The following is a 15,881-nucleotide window of genomic DNA, read 5'->3' on the forward strand; positions in this document are numbered from 1 at the left end:
AGACCCAGCCTTAAATCCCTAACTGCTTACCTAGCACTTCATATCTCCCCTCCCATTGTATGATACTTCCCCCTCCGCCTAGATTGTAAGCTTTTCTGGGCAGGGTCCTCTCCTCCTCCTATCTCACTGTCTGTATCTGCATTTGCAACCCCTATTTAATGTACAGCACTGCGTAATATGTTGGTGCTATATAAATGTTTAAGAATACTAATAATCTATTAAACCCCACTTTGGCCAGAATGGTGAAGCTTTTTACATACTATAATTGTTTTTTTTTTTTTTGTTTTTTGTTTTTTTTATAACCCATTATAACCTCTTACCCATGGGTTTAAGCGTAGTTGGTGTTACTGGAAGAGAGAGAAATCCAACAAATATTATGCTTCTGGAAATAGATTCCCAGTGCTGCTGGGAGGTGCTGTGTGGATTCTGGTTGCAGTGGATTGAATAGAACATAGGTTAAGCTTTACTATTTGAACAGAGTTCGTGTTTGCCAAGCGGCATTTGGTATACCAAAATGTGTGCTAACCCTGATTCTGAAAGCAAGTCAATGTGTCTGCCATGCATGGCTGATCCAACAGTGAAAATTGCAATCTTTTGGAAGGAGGAAATAGTCATTCAGTGGGACTTGTGATCCAATGACCACTATTGAAAATGTATTCTCCTTTCTCATTGATGGTCTTTTGGATTAGAAATTTAGGGATATCTGTACAATGGGGCACATACACACTTTAGTACAAAAAAACTTTATTTTTATTTGCTGGCATAAATACCTTAATTGGTTCCCTGGTCGGACACAGTAATAGGCCATATAGTGTATATTTGTGTGTGTGTATGTGTATATATATATATTTTGAAATTACATAAGAAATGGCATGTTCAGAACGTCCACAGCAAGATTCTGCACCACACTTAATGCAAACACCGAAAGATTTTAACTGTATACAAACCAAAAAAAATGATCATACAGCCTAATGTATTACCATGATATGCACTTTTGATAATAAACACAACATGCTATTCCAGTGGCATGTTTCATTTAAAGTGGAACTAAACTCAAAGTAAAAAAAACAAACCTAATTTTATTCACGCAGATCCGGCAGGAGGTCTCTTTGTTTGGGTCCCGCATTATATGTCGTCGGGTGATATAGATTGCCGTTCTCTGTGTGCATGTATGAGCACTCCTTCTGTGCAAGCTTGAAATCAGCAGAAGGAGCAGCCAAGAGCCTCCTGGGATGTGTGATATAGGAATCCTGGGAGGCTTTGCACTCCCATTTGTCTTGATCACCCTTAAAAAAGGCTGTTGCAAAAAAAAAATTTACTTTAATAAAAAGGGTTGTCTATCCTTTTATGTAAAGTAAAAATTTTGAGTTTAGGTCCGCTTTAAGCTTCATTCATGTCAGGTGATTTTTCCTGAAGATAATCAGTTGTGTTTATTTTGACTTGCGAAGCAGTTCCCCAATATAGTTCATCAATAGGCTGATTGGGGATTACCGCAATGCACTTCTTTTGGAGGAGAGCACAGTAGGGTTCTTCTTATTCGCCCTCCCCTCTCCCAGTGCTAGGTATGTAGTCCTTGTTTGTACTTCTTTCACTGGAAACATTCATGAAAGATTCTTTACCGTGACTATCATCTGATGTCTGTGGGTCTTTACAACATTCCCTTTTCTACTTTAGGCTATGTACACATGTGCACTAATTGCCTTTGGAAAGGATCTTTCATAATCCTTTCCAACGACAAAAGACTGCACGATGCATGAACAAGTGCTGTACATACGGCGCCATTCTGCTTTATGGAGATGTTAGGAAGAGAACAATGGAGAGGAACCCTGCTGCGTTCTCTCCCCTTCACATGTTTGTTCATCGTCCGTTGATCCGCCAGGATGGTCGTCAGTCCTGCGGTTATTATTAGATGAGAATCAATTTGACGTTTTGTATGTAGCTTTAGGGGGAAGGCTTGGGACAGTGGACCTGATCATTGCTTAGTTGGAATGTGATGAGGGAGCTGAGCACAGAAGCCAAAATGTTAAATTTGTTTTTTTTACCTGTCGATCAAATGAGTAAAACACTTTTCATATTCCTGCTTTTATGTAAAATTTGCCTTCTTAGCTGTAATTTCCTAAGTCTAACAGTCACTATACCAGCTACCCAGACTTTATATCCAGAGTGGTGTTCCTTTTGGATCCTTCCATTTTACAATCTTGTTTCCCTTCTTCTTCCATCTTTTTTTCCTGCTCTTTGCTTTGTCGTTCACAACGGTGACCGCTGTCAGGCCAGTCAGGTTCTGTGCCCAGGGCCACACAGATGTCCCATTTGGAGGAATCTGTGGACAGGTTTCATGAGAACCAACACACAGATCTCTCTTGTTATAAAAGAAATGTTTTTTCTTTGCCTTTGCCTTTGTTAGACATTCTGCAAACTGTTTGTCGCACTCACAAGCCATCCTGCCACACAACGTGGATGATTTGCATTCTGTTTGGGTTTTACCGCAGGAAAACTGATAAAACTGCCACTTAACCTTGCTGTGGCACTGCAGATCCAACCTTGAGTAGCGATAGCAACAGTCATGGAGGTGGCAGCATCGATCCACATCATCAACCGGTGTTCCTGACCCACCACTGCCACAGTAACACCCATAAAGGTTAATGGCCAACAAGGGAACTTTGAGTCTTCCTCTGTAGCACCAGAGAGTAATCACTAAATCCAGCACACCTCGTTTGTGACGCACAGGAGTGTTCATACCATTTCCAGGCATCGGATGTTGGGTAAAGCATGTGTAGACTAAGATGAAGAGCAAAGGCTTGTTCATTGCCGATATTTGTCAGAAAATGGGATTTTCTGTTAAAAAAACAACACCGAAGTCTTATTATATATTATATGCATATATACAATTCTATGGTACTCATGATTCAAGAAGCACTATTCAAGAAGAACTACAATGATGTTCCTTTGCAAATAGTGGAACCAAGTGTGAGGCTTTGTTGGCCAGAAACAGTTGTTGGCCCCTCAAATGTCTTTTGACCCTGTATTCAAGGCAATTTAACAGTAGAAAAACCACTGTTGCTTTTTTAAATACGTTTTTTTTTTTGTTTGTTTGTTTGTTTTTTTTCTTAATTTATGGGTAACAACATTTATTATTTTAGGGATTCCAAAAGCAGCTGGTTAGAAGTATGGTGGTGCACAGGACCATCTCTGAATATAAAGCCCTGACCATCGCAAGCGATTCCAGTGGTCTTAAACTCCTAGGCCTCTATTTATAAAACAGTGAATCTGACATTCCCTCAGACAATTCCTGGTGGGAATCAATTACTGCCAGGTGATCACATATTTCCTGTCCTGGGGTGACAACACTCTCTGTCCTGTATCTATGGAGAAGCAGCATTGTCATTCCAGACTGCTCTTCTAAAATGGACTGCACAGACCTCACCCTCTCCTCATCTTCCATGCAGAAAAACATTTTCCTAATTTACAAAAGATACCTGGCAATTTGGATAACATTATGTGACATTTAAGTGCCTAGGAAATTTTGAGGACACAAGATGAATAGCAAAATGAATGTTTTAGAACTTGCAGAAAACTTACTGGGAAATAGAAAACCAAGGCAGCCACCACACCAAATGACTGGCGTAATGCATATTGCAATTTGTTCTTAAGTTTAGATATGAGTGATACTAGAACAGTCACATACACCAACAGTGGTTACAAGTTCCCTCCCGCACTAACAATATCCCAGACGGTAACCTATGCGGTGGTGGAGTTGGAATCATTAAATAAGTTGGTTATTGAATGAAGACTTCTGAAATCATATGTTTTTCAACTGAAGGTGAAAAGTAGTTGTCTCCCGTTCACGTGCTGAATCCTGAAGTTTTCATGTCTTCTAAATATATTTCTCAATACACAGAACAACAATCTGCTGCTAATGAGTATATCTTTCTTCTTATTTTTCATTGAAATTACCTACCTAAGTTAAAGTTACTCCACAGGCATTGGTGGGCATCAAATATACAGATCTGATCCCATCACAAAAAGGCTGTTTGTAAAAATGGTCTCTCTACAAACCAGTATGCTTATATTGTCCTCGCTTGCATGTTTATAACTATAGAGAGGCAACTTAAACAAAAGAACCAAAGTTCTTCAAAGAACCAAGACTTGGAACCCAACTTCCCTTATTGGCTCACCTACCTAGTAGGCATGGCATGGAAATAACCTAAAAGCTACATAAAACCCTTTGGTCCCCTTACAAAATCAGTTTTTTACCTTCCTGCACAAGATGTCCTGAAGCTCTGTTTGCCGGTCTTCGCTGATGTTTACCTTTGTGCCGTCTCATGGATTTCTGCAGTCGTGGATGTTGACGTACTGGAATATATTGCACTGTATAATTATGGCTTTAACCCCCGTCGTGCTGAGCGCTGATCCAATAAGCCTCTCTTTAGTCAACCAATTCTTAAAAATAAATCGATGTTCTGATTTTATGAAATCAATGCAAAATGTGTTCAATAAAAAAAAATGAGGTGTTTGGATGAAAATTGCAGTTCTTCCATCAAATGGTTTTTGTGACAGATTTAACAGTGTTTTTTTTTTTTTTTTTTGGCATGTGTCAAAAAGAAGCTATATATAAACACATTTGGTTTTCCTACCCATCAATTATCTTTCTCCTGACGATGATCCCTAAACTTGTGCCAAGAGAGTACTCTATACTGTGGAATGACTGTAATCAGTATATTTTGGAACTCTCTTTCTGATCTTTGGGGACATATTTTATTCATGGAAGCATATTTTTGAAATAACACAAGAGCTGTTAGTGATGCCTTCTGAAATGCTTGTTAAACGCTTCTTCTGACCCCTGTTATGTCCTGGATAGCCCATTTTCTCTACTGAAGCCTTTAGTAACCGCTGAGAGGTTATCATTGACAGCTATCATGTTTGTTTCAGATAAAGCAAATAAGAAATCCCTGTAATTTAGTAAATGCATGGCTGTCAAATTGCAGAATTACAATTCATTAAAGAGAAATTGTCTTCTGAAATCTTTTTAGAATCTGACACTTCCTGATCTTTTCTTCCTGATGTGTTTAGAAGTTTCTCCCAACCCCAGTTCACGTGCTGAATCCTGAAGTTTTCATGTCTTCTAAATATATTTCTCAATACACAGAACAACAATCTGCTGCTAATGAGTATATCTTTCTTCTTATTTTTCATTGAAATTACCTACCTAAGTTAAAGTTACTCCACAGGCATTGGTGGGCATCAAATATACAGATCTGATCCCATCACAAAAAGGCTGTTTGTAAAAATGGTCTCTCTACAAACCAGTATGCTTATATTGTCCTCGCTTGCATGTTTATAACTATAGAGAGGCAACTTAAACAAAAGAACCAAAGTTCTTCAAAGAACCAAGACTTGGAACCCAACTTCCCTTATTGGCTCACCTACCTAGTAGGCATGGCATGGAAATAACCTAAAAGCTACATAAAACCCTTTGGTCCCCTTACAAAATCAGTTTTTTACCTTCCTGCACAAGATGTCCTGAAGCTCTGTTTGCCGGTCTTCGCTGATGTTTACCTTTGTGCCGTCTCATGGATTTCTGCAGTCGTGGATGTTGACGTACTGGAATATATTGCACTGTATAATTATGGCTTTAACCCCCGTCGTGCTGAGCGCTGATCCAATAAGCCTCTCTTTAGTCAACCAATTCTTAAAAATAAATCGATGTTCTGATTTTATGAAATCAATGCAAAATGTGTTCAATAAAAAAAAATGAGGTGTTTGGATGAAAATTGCAGTTCTTCCATCAAATGGTTTTTGTGACAGATTTAACAGTGTTTTTTTTTTTTTTTTTTGGCATGTGTCAAAAAGAAGCTATATATAAACACATTTGGTTTTCCTACCCATCAATTATCTTTCTCCTGACGATGATCCCTAAACTTGTGCCAAGAGAGTACTCTATACTGTGGAATGACTGTAATCAGTATATTTTGGAACTCTCTTTCTGATCTTTGGGGACATATTTTATTCATGGAAGCATATTTTTGAAATAACACAAGAGCTGTTAGTGATGCCTTCTGAAATGCTTGTTAAACGCTTCTTCTGACCCCTGTTATGTCCTGGATAGCCCATTTTCTCTACTGAAGCCTTTAGTAACCGCTGAGAGGTTATCATTGACAGCTATCATGTTTGTTTCAGATAAAGCAAATAAGAAATCCCTGTAATTTAGTAAATGCATGGCTGTCAAATTGCAGAATTACAATTCATTAAAGAGAAATTGTCTTCTGAAATCTTTTTAGAATCTGACACTTCCTGATCTTTTCTTCCTGATGTGTTTAGAAGTTTCTCCCAACCCCAGCATCACTGCAGGACTTATTTCAAGATATAAATTTAAAATAAATAAAATGGAATTGCTATCCATTAGCAAATGTTTGTGGATCTGACATCCCACTATATGGTTTGTTTGACATCCTATTTGAAAACCATGGTAATTAATATTGAATCGACTCCTCTCCTCGTCGTTTTCCGACGATAATAATTGGAAGTGTGTACGTAGCTTAAGCTGCTCTCCTGATTTAGGGCTACAAACAGCTTGAACATCTGATAACATTGTTTGTGAGTTAAGTTAAATACAAAGGTAAAAATCCCTGGATTCATTTTTCTCTGCATTAGTAAAAAGTGTACTTAACCACCAAAAATACCTATTTTAATGTTCACATCTAAGCACTAGGATGTTGCAATGCATATCATTTGTTCTTGAGTCTGTATATTTGAAAAAAAAAAAGTTTTTCTTCAGATTTGTACAATCCTTAAAGGCCTTTGTGATAGCTGAGAATTTAGGATTTCTTCCACAGCCAGGTTTTGTTTTACCAGGCTTTATTGTAAGAAAAAAACAGCAAATGAACATGAATTTCGCATAGGAAGGATAACAATAGGATTAAGTAGTCAGGTTTTCATGCCATAAGTATCCCCTTTTGTTTGATTTCCATTAATGCAACATGCAGTTTTATTCTATCCTTGGATATGTTTGACAGATACCTAATATTCATTATTTGCTGATCTTTTTTTTCAGGTGGGACATGAGCCACTGCCACCTACTCTGGGAAGAAACCTTTTTGGACGCCAGGTCTACCAGCTCCCTGGCCTCTTCTCCTATGGTATATAGCAGATCACTTTTCCTATTGTGTTTTTTATTGGTATTCAATAGTGCAACATTTTATTTCAAAATGAGCTAAACCCTGCAAAAATTGACTAAACCGCAAGTAATTGGTGATCTTTTGTGTTTATTTTCAGCAAAACACATCATTAGTATTGATGGCAAGAAAGGACTTTTCAAGGGCTTGACACCCCGTCTGTGTGCCGGGGCATTGGGCACAGTCGTGCACAGTAAAGTCTTGCAGGTGATTTTATTTTACTCTCTATCAAACAGTGTCTAAATATTGAAGCTTCTTTTTTGTGTCTGTTTGTAAGATGTTCGGTCAGCTGTTGGCTTTGAGAAGGCACAGATGGCATACCATATGAGTTCCAGTAGTACCAATAGTAGCCAATGATATCACTGCTTCCACAACCCCTTTCTTTTCCCATATGTGGTGGGGAAATAGATTTGAGAGACTCCAGTGTTCTCCCCAGACCCTTTTAGCTGGGCACCCCACCTGGCAATTTCAGTAACCACCCGGCTGTTTTTGCATGGTTACTGAAGAGTTGCGTCACAATACAGGGGCTGACATCCACCTACACTTCCCATCCAGCTTTCAAAATGTTTAATTTAACAATGGACTCCTTATTCTTTTTGATAAACCACTTTGATAAAAGCACTTTAGCTTTTATTGTTTTTCATAAGCTTGTCAGCTTGTGATTTCTATTTAGCTGGCATAAGTATTAATTGTATCAGCATTGATTTTCAGAAGAGATCATGTTGGGTTATTGTCACATCATTCTACTGCCAAGAAAACATTTTAGACAGTATGATGAAGGATTGAGGAAGCTGTTGCTTTTGTAGGCATTCTGACCTGGTGGATAAGGGGAAGCAATAAATAAACACATTTATGTGAGTGTAGTAGACTTTATAATCTACATTATGGAAGTCAGCTGGTCCAATATAAAAAACAGAAGACTGTCATAAATCTGTAGTAGTTTTCTCCTAAATAAAATGAAATGTAAATTAGTAAAAGGGTTAAAGCATCCCTCGAAAGACATTCTTTTCCCCTACCTACCCTTAACAATAACTCTTAAGTTACCTGTACTCTGATGCCTAATCCAATTTTATAAATAAGTGCCTACCCATCTTCCTTCTGCACTGAAAACTTACCTATACTCAAAACTTAAAGATAAAACTGTTTTGTTTTTTTTTTTGTTTGTTTGGGGAGGGGTATGTTTTAGTCTGTGTGTCCTTGGAAATGTTAGAGAACGTTTCTCCTAAATATCTCCATAACATGCTTTTCCCTCCCTTCCTCTTCCAGTAACAATTGTAAACTTTTACATTTCCAATCTCTAGGATAAATGGAGAGGGTGGATAAGAAAACAAAAACCTGATATGGGTTCTAACACTTTTCTACTGTCTGTATCTAGAACTGGCTTAAACGAAGATGTATAGTAATTCCTTTTTATACATAAAACATCTTCAAAAGCTGCGTAAAGTCTGATATTATTTCATACTATATGCTGCCCCTGAGTTGACTGGTTTCAGCAACCAGGAAACTTGTCACCATTGAGAATGAAAAAGTTTCAAACATTTGGTTACTGGATTTCAGCCTGCCTGATGTTGTATTTGTATCCTAATTTATTCAAATTTTAACACATACTTTTGTATTTTCTGCCCTCAGTGCTACCAGAGTAGTAATCGGAGAGAGGTAAGTTGACACGGGTTCATTTTGTACACTGTTATCCAGCAAAATACTGTCACACAAAATTTATTGATCCTCAAGTTACCTGGAGTGGCTTCATTATTCCCTCATTGCATTTTTAGCCAATAGTGAGATGCAGGGGTTAAATGTGATAAAGCCTCACTCAACCTAGAAGGATGGGTTTATATTTGTCTTCCTAAGTGTCTATGAATTCCCAGTACCAGGGGCTTCAAAGTTCTCCCCAGAGGTTTTTCGCTGGTTGCTCCGCCCAGCTGCTTTGAGCTGCTTTACCCTGTCAAGCTCTTGGCAGCTCTCATCCTCCGATGCACAGATCTCAGTGAGGCTGCTCTGTGCCATCTGTGCTTTGTGCCATCTGTTCAGAGGATTGCTGCTGGTAAGCACACACAGTTCAGCCTTCATGTGAAGGAGACACAGGCAGCCCCACCCCCATCTAATAGCAGGAGCTGTGCCTGTGAAATGTATCCAGTGTATATAAAGTCTCCATGTCATTCTGCATCCTCACAGCTCACTGTGTACAAACCTCCATATCTCCTAAACTGTATGTCACAATGACCTGTAATTTTTAGGGTGTACAGGGGACCCTCATTGATACTAGTTACTACAATTTCAGCTTTAAAGAATTTCAAGATATGGGGGTTACAAATGTAAAAAGTTATGAAAATTGAACTTTGGGGTTGCTGTTTCAGAGGAAAATGCAACTAGGAGTCCTAAATTGAAAGAGCAAATTGGGGACCCCGGGGCCACTAACAGCAGGGAGCATTGGGGTGGGGCCCCTAAATATAAACCTACCTGTCATAAATATATATCTATGAAACTACTGTCTGCTTCTCTTCTTTGTACACCAATTTCTCTGAGGTGGGGGTACAAAACTGAAAATATAGGTCTAAGTGTTGGGCACATTCTGCCCTTACAATCTCATTACTACGGCATCATTAGAACATAAAACACTCTGCCCCTTAAAATGGGCCTCCCTGCCCTGTTACACATTCCTGTCCACTTATCTAACATTCTGAACTTCAATTGGGGAATGGGGAGGTGTAAGAAACCAAAAATATAGATACAAGTGGGGAACATCTGTGCCTAACATCCCCTAAAACTTCATCACTATGGTATCATTAGAAAATGAACTCTGCCAACTAAATGTTATTGAGGTTAAGGTACTGGAAGGTTACAGTCATGTGTAACAAAGAAAGTGCATTTTGCTGGACAGTTTTTTCATTTAATGTTGTAAAGATGCCATGGTGATGAAAGGTGATAGCCACACCTGTCTCCCACTTTCACCTATATTTTTGTTTTCCTGCACCTTTTAATTCTAGAGAAATTGGGGTTTGTGTTAGAGATGCAGACAGATATGTGTAACAGAGCAGGCAGCACATTTTGCTAGGTAGAGATTTATGTTCTCACTAATCACATTTTAGAAAGGTTTAGCCACAAGTGTCCCCCACTTGCACCTACAGTTTCAGTTTCCTATGCCTCCACGTGTACCTTAAAAATTTCAAGTTAATACAACCAACGGTTTAGGAGATATGAGGGTTTGACCACAGCGAGTTGTTAGGCTGCAGAATATGACAAGCAACTTTTACATTCACATTGCTATCACACTGCACTGCTGATGACATTACACACTGCGGATAGACTTCACAGACAGTGTATTATTATAGAATATGGGCAGTGATGAGAGGGGGTCACTGTCTGTCTTGTCCCCATCTGATATCGCATGCATGATGCTATTAAAGCATCGCCACATTTTTAACATTATATTAAAGAGTGACTTTCTCTGTTATGTAATGGAAAAATGTGCGGGTTTTTTTTTTTTTTTTACACTTTTGTGGAGAGGACCTCTCCCCTTCAGTCTTCACTTCTGTTTCGGTAAAGACCGAAGGGGAAATCCGCAGCCTCCTGGGATATTTGTGTCATACATCCCAAGAGGCTCTGCACTGCTCCTTGTGTGCATGCACCTTCAGAGGATTTCTTATAATGTAAAAAAAGTGTTCAATCTCATGCATGCGCAGTGCAAGGCAGCACTGGACGTACAAGTGAGCATCAGAAAAAAAGTGGAAGCTGAGCCAGCATGGGCCTGCTGGGCTAATTTTGTAAAAGAATCAAAGTGGAAAAAAAAAAAATGTTTTCACAAAAGTTCACTTTAACTAAATAGACACAGGAGCCCATCTGACGTTAGGCTGAATTTACACCGGCGGTACGGTTACATTTGTCCATTCCTCATGCCAGGAACCACTGCTGCTTAAAAAACTTCTAGCTCTGAAAAAGCCCAGCACTTACCTCCTCTTACCAACCCTAAATGGCCAGCACTTACCACCTGTTACCAATCCTAGGTGCCCAGCACTTACTGCCTGTTACCAATCCTAGGTGCCCAGCACTTATGGCCTGTTACCAATCCTAGGTGCCCAGCACTTACTGCCTGTTACCAATCCTAGGTGCCTAGCAGTTGCCAGAAGTCACTCAGAAGGGGTAAATGTTTTTTGCTGCTAATATGAGCTAAGCCTAACTTGTTATACCACACTCATTATACTATTTCACTACTACAAATGATTACACTCTTAAAACTTAGAACACTAAGTAAGTTAGGTCACAATACACGGCATGGGACAGTTGTGGCAAAATACATAGAATAGAAAAATTAGGATATACTAACGGGGCAGGCATTACAAAGTTGTAACAAATATTTGGGAGAAGGTAGAACACTGAAACAATAAGAGGTTATTGGATACCCATGGCATAAACAACTGGGAGCACTGAATTTGCAGTGTTTTGCCACACACCCTTTTTTACCACCCGGCTACAGCTTCCCACCACCCGGCTGAAAAAATTTTTTGGGGAAAACACTGGGCTTAATTGAGAAATCTACCTGTGCAGGTGTTTGGAGCTCACCATTTTGTACCTGTATTTTCCCCACTTTTGGTTTGCTACTTTTCATATTGTGCTTTCACTATTTTATCAGCCCTATTTAGTTGTGTGCATGACTTTTCTAATAATTTATTGTCTGAGCTGCACCTTTTGCTTATTGTTATTATTAATATTATTACACAGTACTTAAATAGCGCCAACATATTACGCAGAGCTTTACAAAGTCCATAGTCATATCACTAACTGTCCCTCAATGGAGCTCAGTCTAATGTCCCTACCATAGTCATTTGTCATTACCAGTCAAAGGTCAATTTGGGGGGAAGCCAATTACCTAACTGCATGTTTTTGGAATGTGGGAGGAAACTGGAGTACCCGGAAGAACCCCCACGCGGGGAGAACCTGCAAACTCCATGCAGATAGAATCCTGGCCAAGATTCCAACCTGGGACCCAGCGCTGCAAAGGCCGGAATGCTAACCTCTGAGCCACCGTGCTGCCCAATCCAACTTTGTCCAATCTTTCTTAGTCAAAGGCTAACCATATCAGGATAGCCTTCCCCATCCCAACCTCTGACAAAATGGAATCAAAATGAATTGAGCACACTAGATCATCCAGCAACCATTGAGGAACCTGCTTACTATTGTCCCTGACCTAATTTTAAAAAGTATAATAAAGTGTTAAGAAAAACTATCCAGATAGTATGATCACTAAATTATCTTCTGTGGCTTATTGTGAGATTAAGGTTTTTTTTTTTTTTTTTTTTTTTTTGCTGTAGGAGGGTGAAAATGAACTAAAGGAAAACTCCTCCCTTGACCATATAGTTAAAGAGGTAAGCACATGTATCGTGTTATGTATAATTACTAATATTTTTATTTATATTAAACAGTATTTATATAGCGCCAACATATTACACCGCACTTTACATTAAATGGAGGTTGCAAATTAAAAACAGATAGACAGTGACATGGGAGGAGGGGAAGACTCGGAAGAGCTTATAATGATGCTTTCTAAAGGTTTGTGAGGAGCACAAGATGCTATTGGCTGAATTTGAAGGGGAACGCTATTTTTCAAATCCGCAAGACCTTGATCAGTATGTTTATGGCCATGTTGTACATGTACAACCAGCCCCCCAATGTTTTTGTCCACTGTTGGTTGTACATATAGAACAGGAATGAAAATTTAAAGCCTAACTCCTAGCTCTGCCCCCCACGTCACTATTTTTTGGGTTTTGTTTTTTATTACCAGTCTTGGATTATGCGGGACATGAGAATCTGAGATGTTGCTGCCCACAGTTCCTACATAATGGCAGAAGTACAGGTCATAGGCAAAGTACAACTCTACCCTACTTGCTTCATTACTTCATTCATATAGGAAATGCAACATTTAAAAAGAATAACAGTCATTAGCAACGCCAACTATGTGGGTGCACTAGTTGTCCTAAATAAAGCTTCTGAACATGCTGGAAAAATATGTATATGATTTTACTTATTCTCTGGTCACAAACACTTCGGATAAATTTTTTTTTTTTTTATTCCTTCCAGACCACTCAGGAGATGGTTGCTCGTTCAGCGGCTACCCTAATTACCCACCCCTTCCATGGTAAGACTTTCTAGTAGGGCAGCTGGAGGGATTATTATTATTTAGTTTAGTGCATTGTTTTTGTACAGTAAAGGGGAAGCACAATACGCACAGGAGCCCCCATTCGTCAAAAGGGGGGTAAAAAAGCCAATCTCACACATGCGCGGTGAGACCAGCAAATTTTTTTCCCCAACTACGTCACCCAGTCTTGTGCCTGGGTCGGGTGACGTAGAAAGGCGAGGAGAAAATGGCGGTGCCGGGACAACGTGGGACCCAATGGAAGACACCTCCAGACCGATCAACTGTGCTGCAGAATTGAAGGTAAGTGGATTTTTTTGAGTTTAGTTCCGCTTTAAACTACATAACACACTGGTGGGTCAAAGTAATGGTGTAAACGTTTTACCACAGCCTACATTAATGTTTTCTGTTCAACTGCATTGAAATTGCTTTGCCACCAACCTAAAATATTATATAATTTCCTCACATATCTATATAACATTTGATGTAGCTTTCATGGACAGAACAAAGCAAAATACTATAGAATTTAGGTTTAGCGACAACTCTTGAGTCTACTTGGGCTGCTTACACCACATCTAATACAAGCAGCAGTCTCAGGCCATTGCAGGTCTAGATCTACAGGTACATAGTATAAAAAAAAAATAATTAATGGTCATTTATTCTCATGGGAATATTTTTGTTGGTCTGGCTACAGGGTCTCTTTTCTAAATATTCTGTTTTTTCTGTATGTACAGTGATCACTCTACGATGCATGGTCCAGTTCATTGGAAGAGAGACCAAATATGAGTATGTCAATCTCCTTTCCTTATTGATAACAATATAAATTGGCAATATTCTTTTCCTTTTGGGTCTTTACATGCCTTTTTTTTTTTTTTTTTTTTTTTTTTTTTTTACTCTACAGTGGGGTGTTTGGATCGATAGTGACGATATACAAGGAGGAAGGCATTCTGGGATTTTTTGCGTGAGTTTTGTCTGATGTAGTAATTTCTTTTATCTACAATTTGCACACATATATTGTGTAAATGGCCCTGCGTTTAAAAGGTTTGTAGTAACATCAGTCCTTTTTATTTTAGTGGTTTGATTCCAAGGCTGCTGGGGGATATCCTTTCTCTGTGGATCTGTAACATGGCAGCTTATTTTATTAACACTTATGCTCTGGAAAACGGGGTATGTGGAAGCTTCTAATTTTTCTGTCAAGCTATTAGCTTTATGTACACATGTTTTAAATGTGCTTCATTTCATGTCCCTGTCTCTCTTTTTTCAGACAGTAAGCGAGATTAAAAGTTACTCTCAGGCTTTAACTGGGGTGAGTTTACTTCCACAATACTCCACAAGGGGTCGCTATTGTTCTGCTTCTTCTGTATTCCTGAGTGCAGCGTGCTGCTTTCCATCTCTAATAAGTAATAATACAAGTAGACTTCTTGACTTTTAAAGTCATTTTACAATCAGCTTTTTATCTGGATAATACAAATAGGAAATCTTTTGTTTTTCCTAATAGAGAGGTCTAACCTTGGTAGACAAGGTGACACTTTAAATCAGTATGCTACAATTTAATGCCTGATGTCAAAGTTGCTTAATAATAATGTTAATTAAGTCAATAGAGGCAGATCGTCTTTAATTTATTTTTTGTTAAGAAATGCGGACACAAACACAGAATCAGAGAAAGGTTGAGGTGCAGAATTATAGTGGTGTGTAAATGTTTGAAATGCACAATTTGTAAATATATAATTGCCACGTTTATTAAAGCTCTCCAAGTGTGGAGAAGATAGACTATTACGGAAAAACCTTGGTGATCCAGCAAACCCCTGATGGATCTGGTCCAGGATTGAAAACATTTCTCAGTTATTAGCAAGAAATTTATTCCAGGGTTGCTGCATCATCCTAGTTTTCCTATGATCTATCTTCTCTAGTTTTGGAGAACTTTCATAACGCAGGCCCAGTTTGTGAAAAATGGCATTTACTGGTTGTTTTTATAATCTTGGCTAGATGTAAATTTTTTTACTGAATATGGCAATAATTTGTCAGTGTTGATTTGTTTTAAAAGCTTGATCTCTGACCTGTTTTGTCTCTACTTGCTTCCAGTTCCTGGCCAGTATGCTGACGTATCCATTTGTTTTAGTGTCTAACCTCATGGCTGTGAATAACTGCGGGTGAGTATGGTACATCACACCCTTCTGTGCCCCCCTCCCCTACCTACATGGTGTGTTCTCTAATAAATGGACTTGGTTTTTGTCTTGCAGGCTGGCTGGTGGCAGCCTACCATATGCTCCTGTGTACACCTCCTGGACAGACTGCTGGAGGCAGCTCAGCAAAGAGGTAACCCTTCACATAGATCATTTCTGCAAGCCATGGACTGGTCAGGCTTGCAGAGTTCTGAATTCAGAGCAATTGACAGGCACACCATGACTTTCACTTGCATTGCACAAATACGTTTTATTTTAAAGGCAAGAAAAATTATTGCAAGAGACTTTTTTGAAATCCAGCTTTTCCATAGAGATTCTGTAGGTTAGATCAGACAGCACAGCCCTAAGCACTGTGCCAGGATAGAAATACGAGAGCTGCCAATACTGACTTGTTTT

The 15,881-nt window shown here is 39.0% G+C and overlaps 1 protein-coding gene across 1 annotated transcript in view; it reads left to right on the forward strand.

The window, feature by feature from the left end:
* MTCH2 (mitochondrial carrier 2) overlaps nucleotides 1-15,881 on the forward strand; it is a 24,073-nt gene that overhangs the window by 7,050 nt on the left and 1,142 nt on the right. The window contains exons 2-12 of the mRNA XM_072421906.1: nucleotides 7,052-7,136; nucleotides 7,273-7,379; nucleotides 8,802-8,828; nucleotides 12,482-12,535; nucleotides 13,248-13,305; nucleotides 14,037-14,088; nucleotides 14,204-14,263; nucleotides 14,376-14,469; nucleotides 14,567-14,608; nucleotides 15,385-15,452; nucleotides 15,543-15,618. Coding sequence (XP_072278007.1) covers nucleotides 7,052-7,136; nucleotides 7,273-7,379; nucleotides 8,802-8,828; nucleotides 12,482-12,535; nucleotides 13,248-13,305; nucleotides 14,037-14,088; nucleotides 14,204-14,263; nucleotides 14,376-14,469; nucleotides 14,567-14,608; nucleotides 15,385-15,452; nucleotides 15,543-15,618 — 723 coding nt within the window. The remainder of the gene's footprint in view (nucleotides 1-7,051; nucleotides 7,137-7,272; nucleotides 7,380-8,801; nucleotides 8,829-12,481; nucleotides 12,536-13,247; nucleotides 13,306-14,036; nucleotides 14,089-14,203; nucleotides 14,264-14,375; nucleotides 14,470-14,566; nucleotides 14,609-15,384; nucleotides 15,453-15,542; nucleotides 15,619-15,881) is intronic.

This window comes from Pyxicephalus adspersus, chromosome 9, assembly GCF_032062135.1.
Source record: "Pyxicephalus adspersus chromosome 9, UCB_Pads_2.0, whole genome shotgun sequence".
Classification (NCBI taxonomy): Eukaryota; Metazoa; Chordata; class Amphibia; order Anura; family Pyxicephalidae; genus Pyxicephalus; species Pyxicephalus adspersus.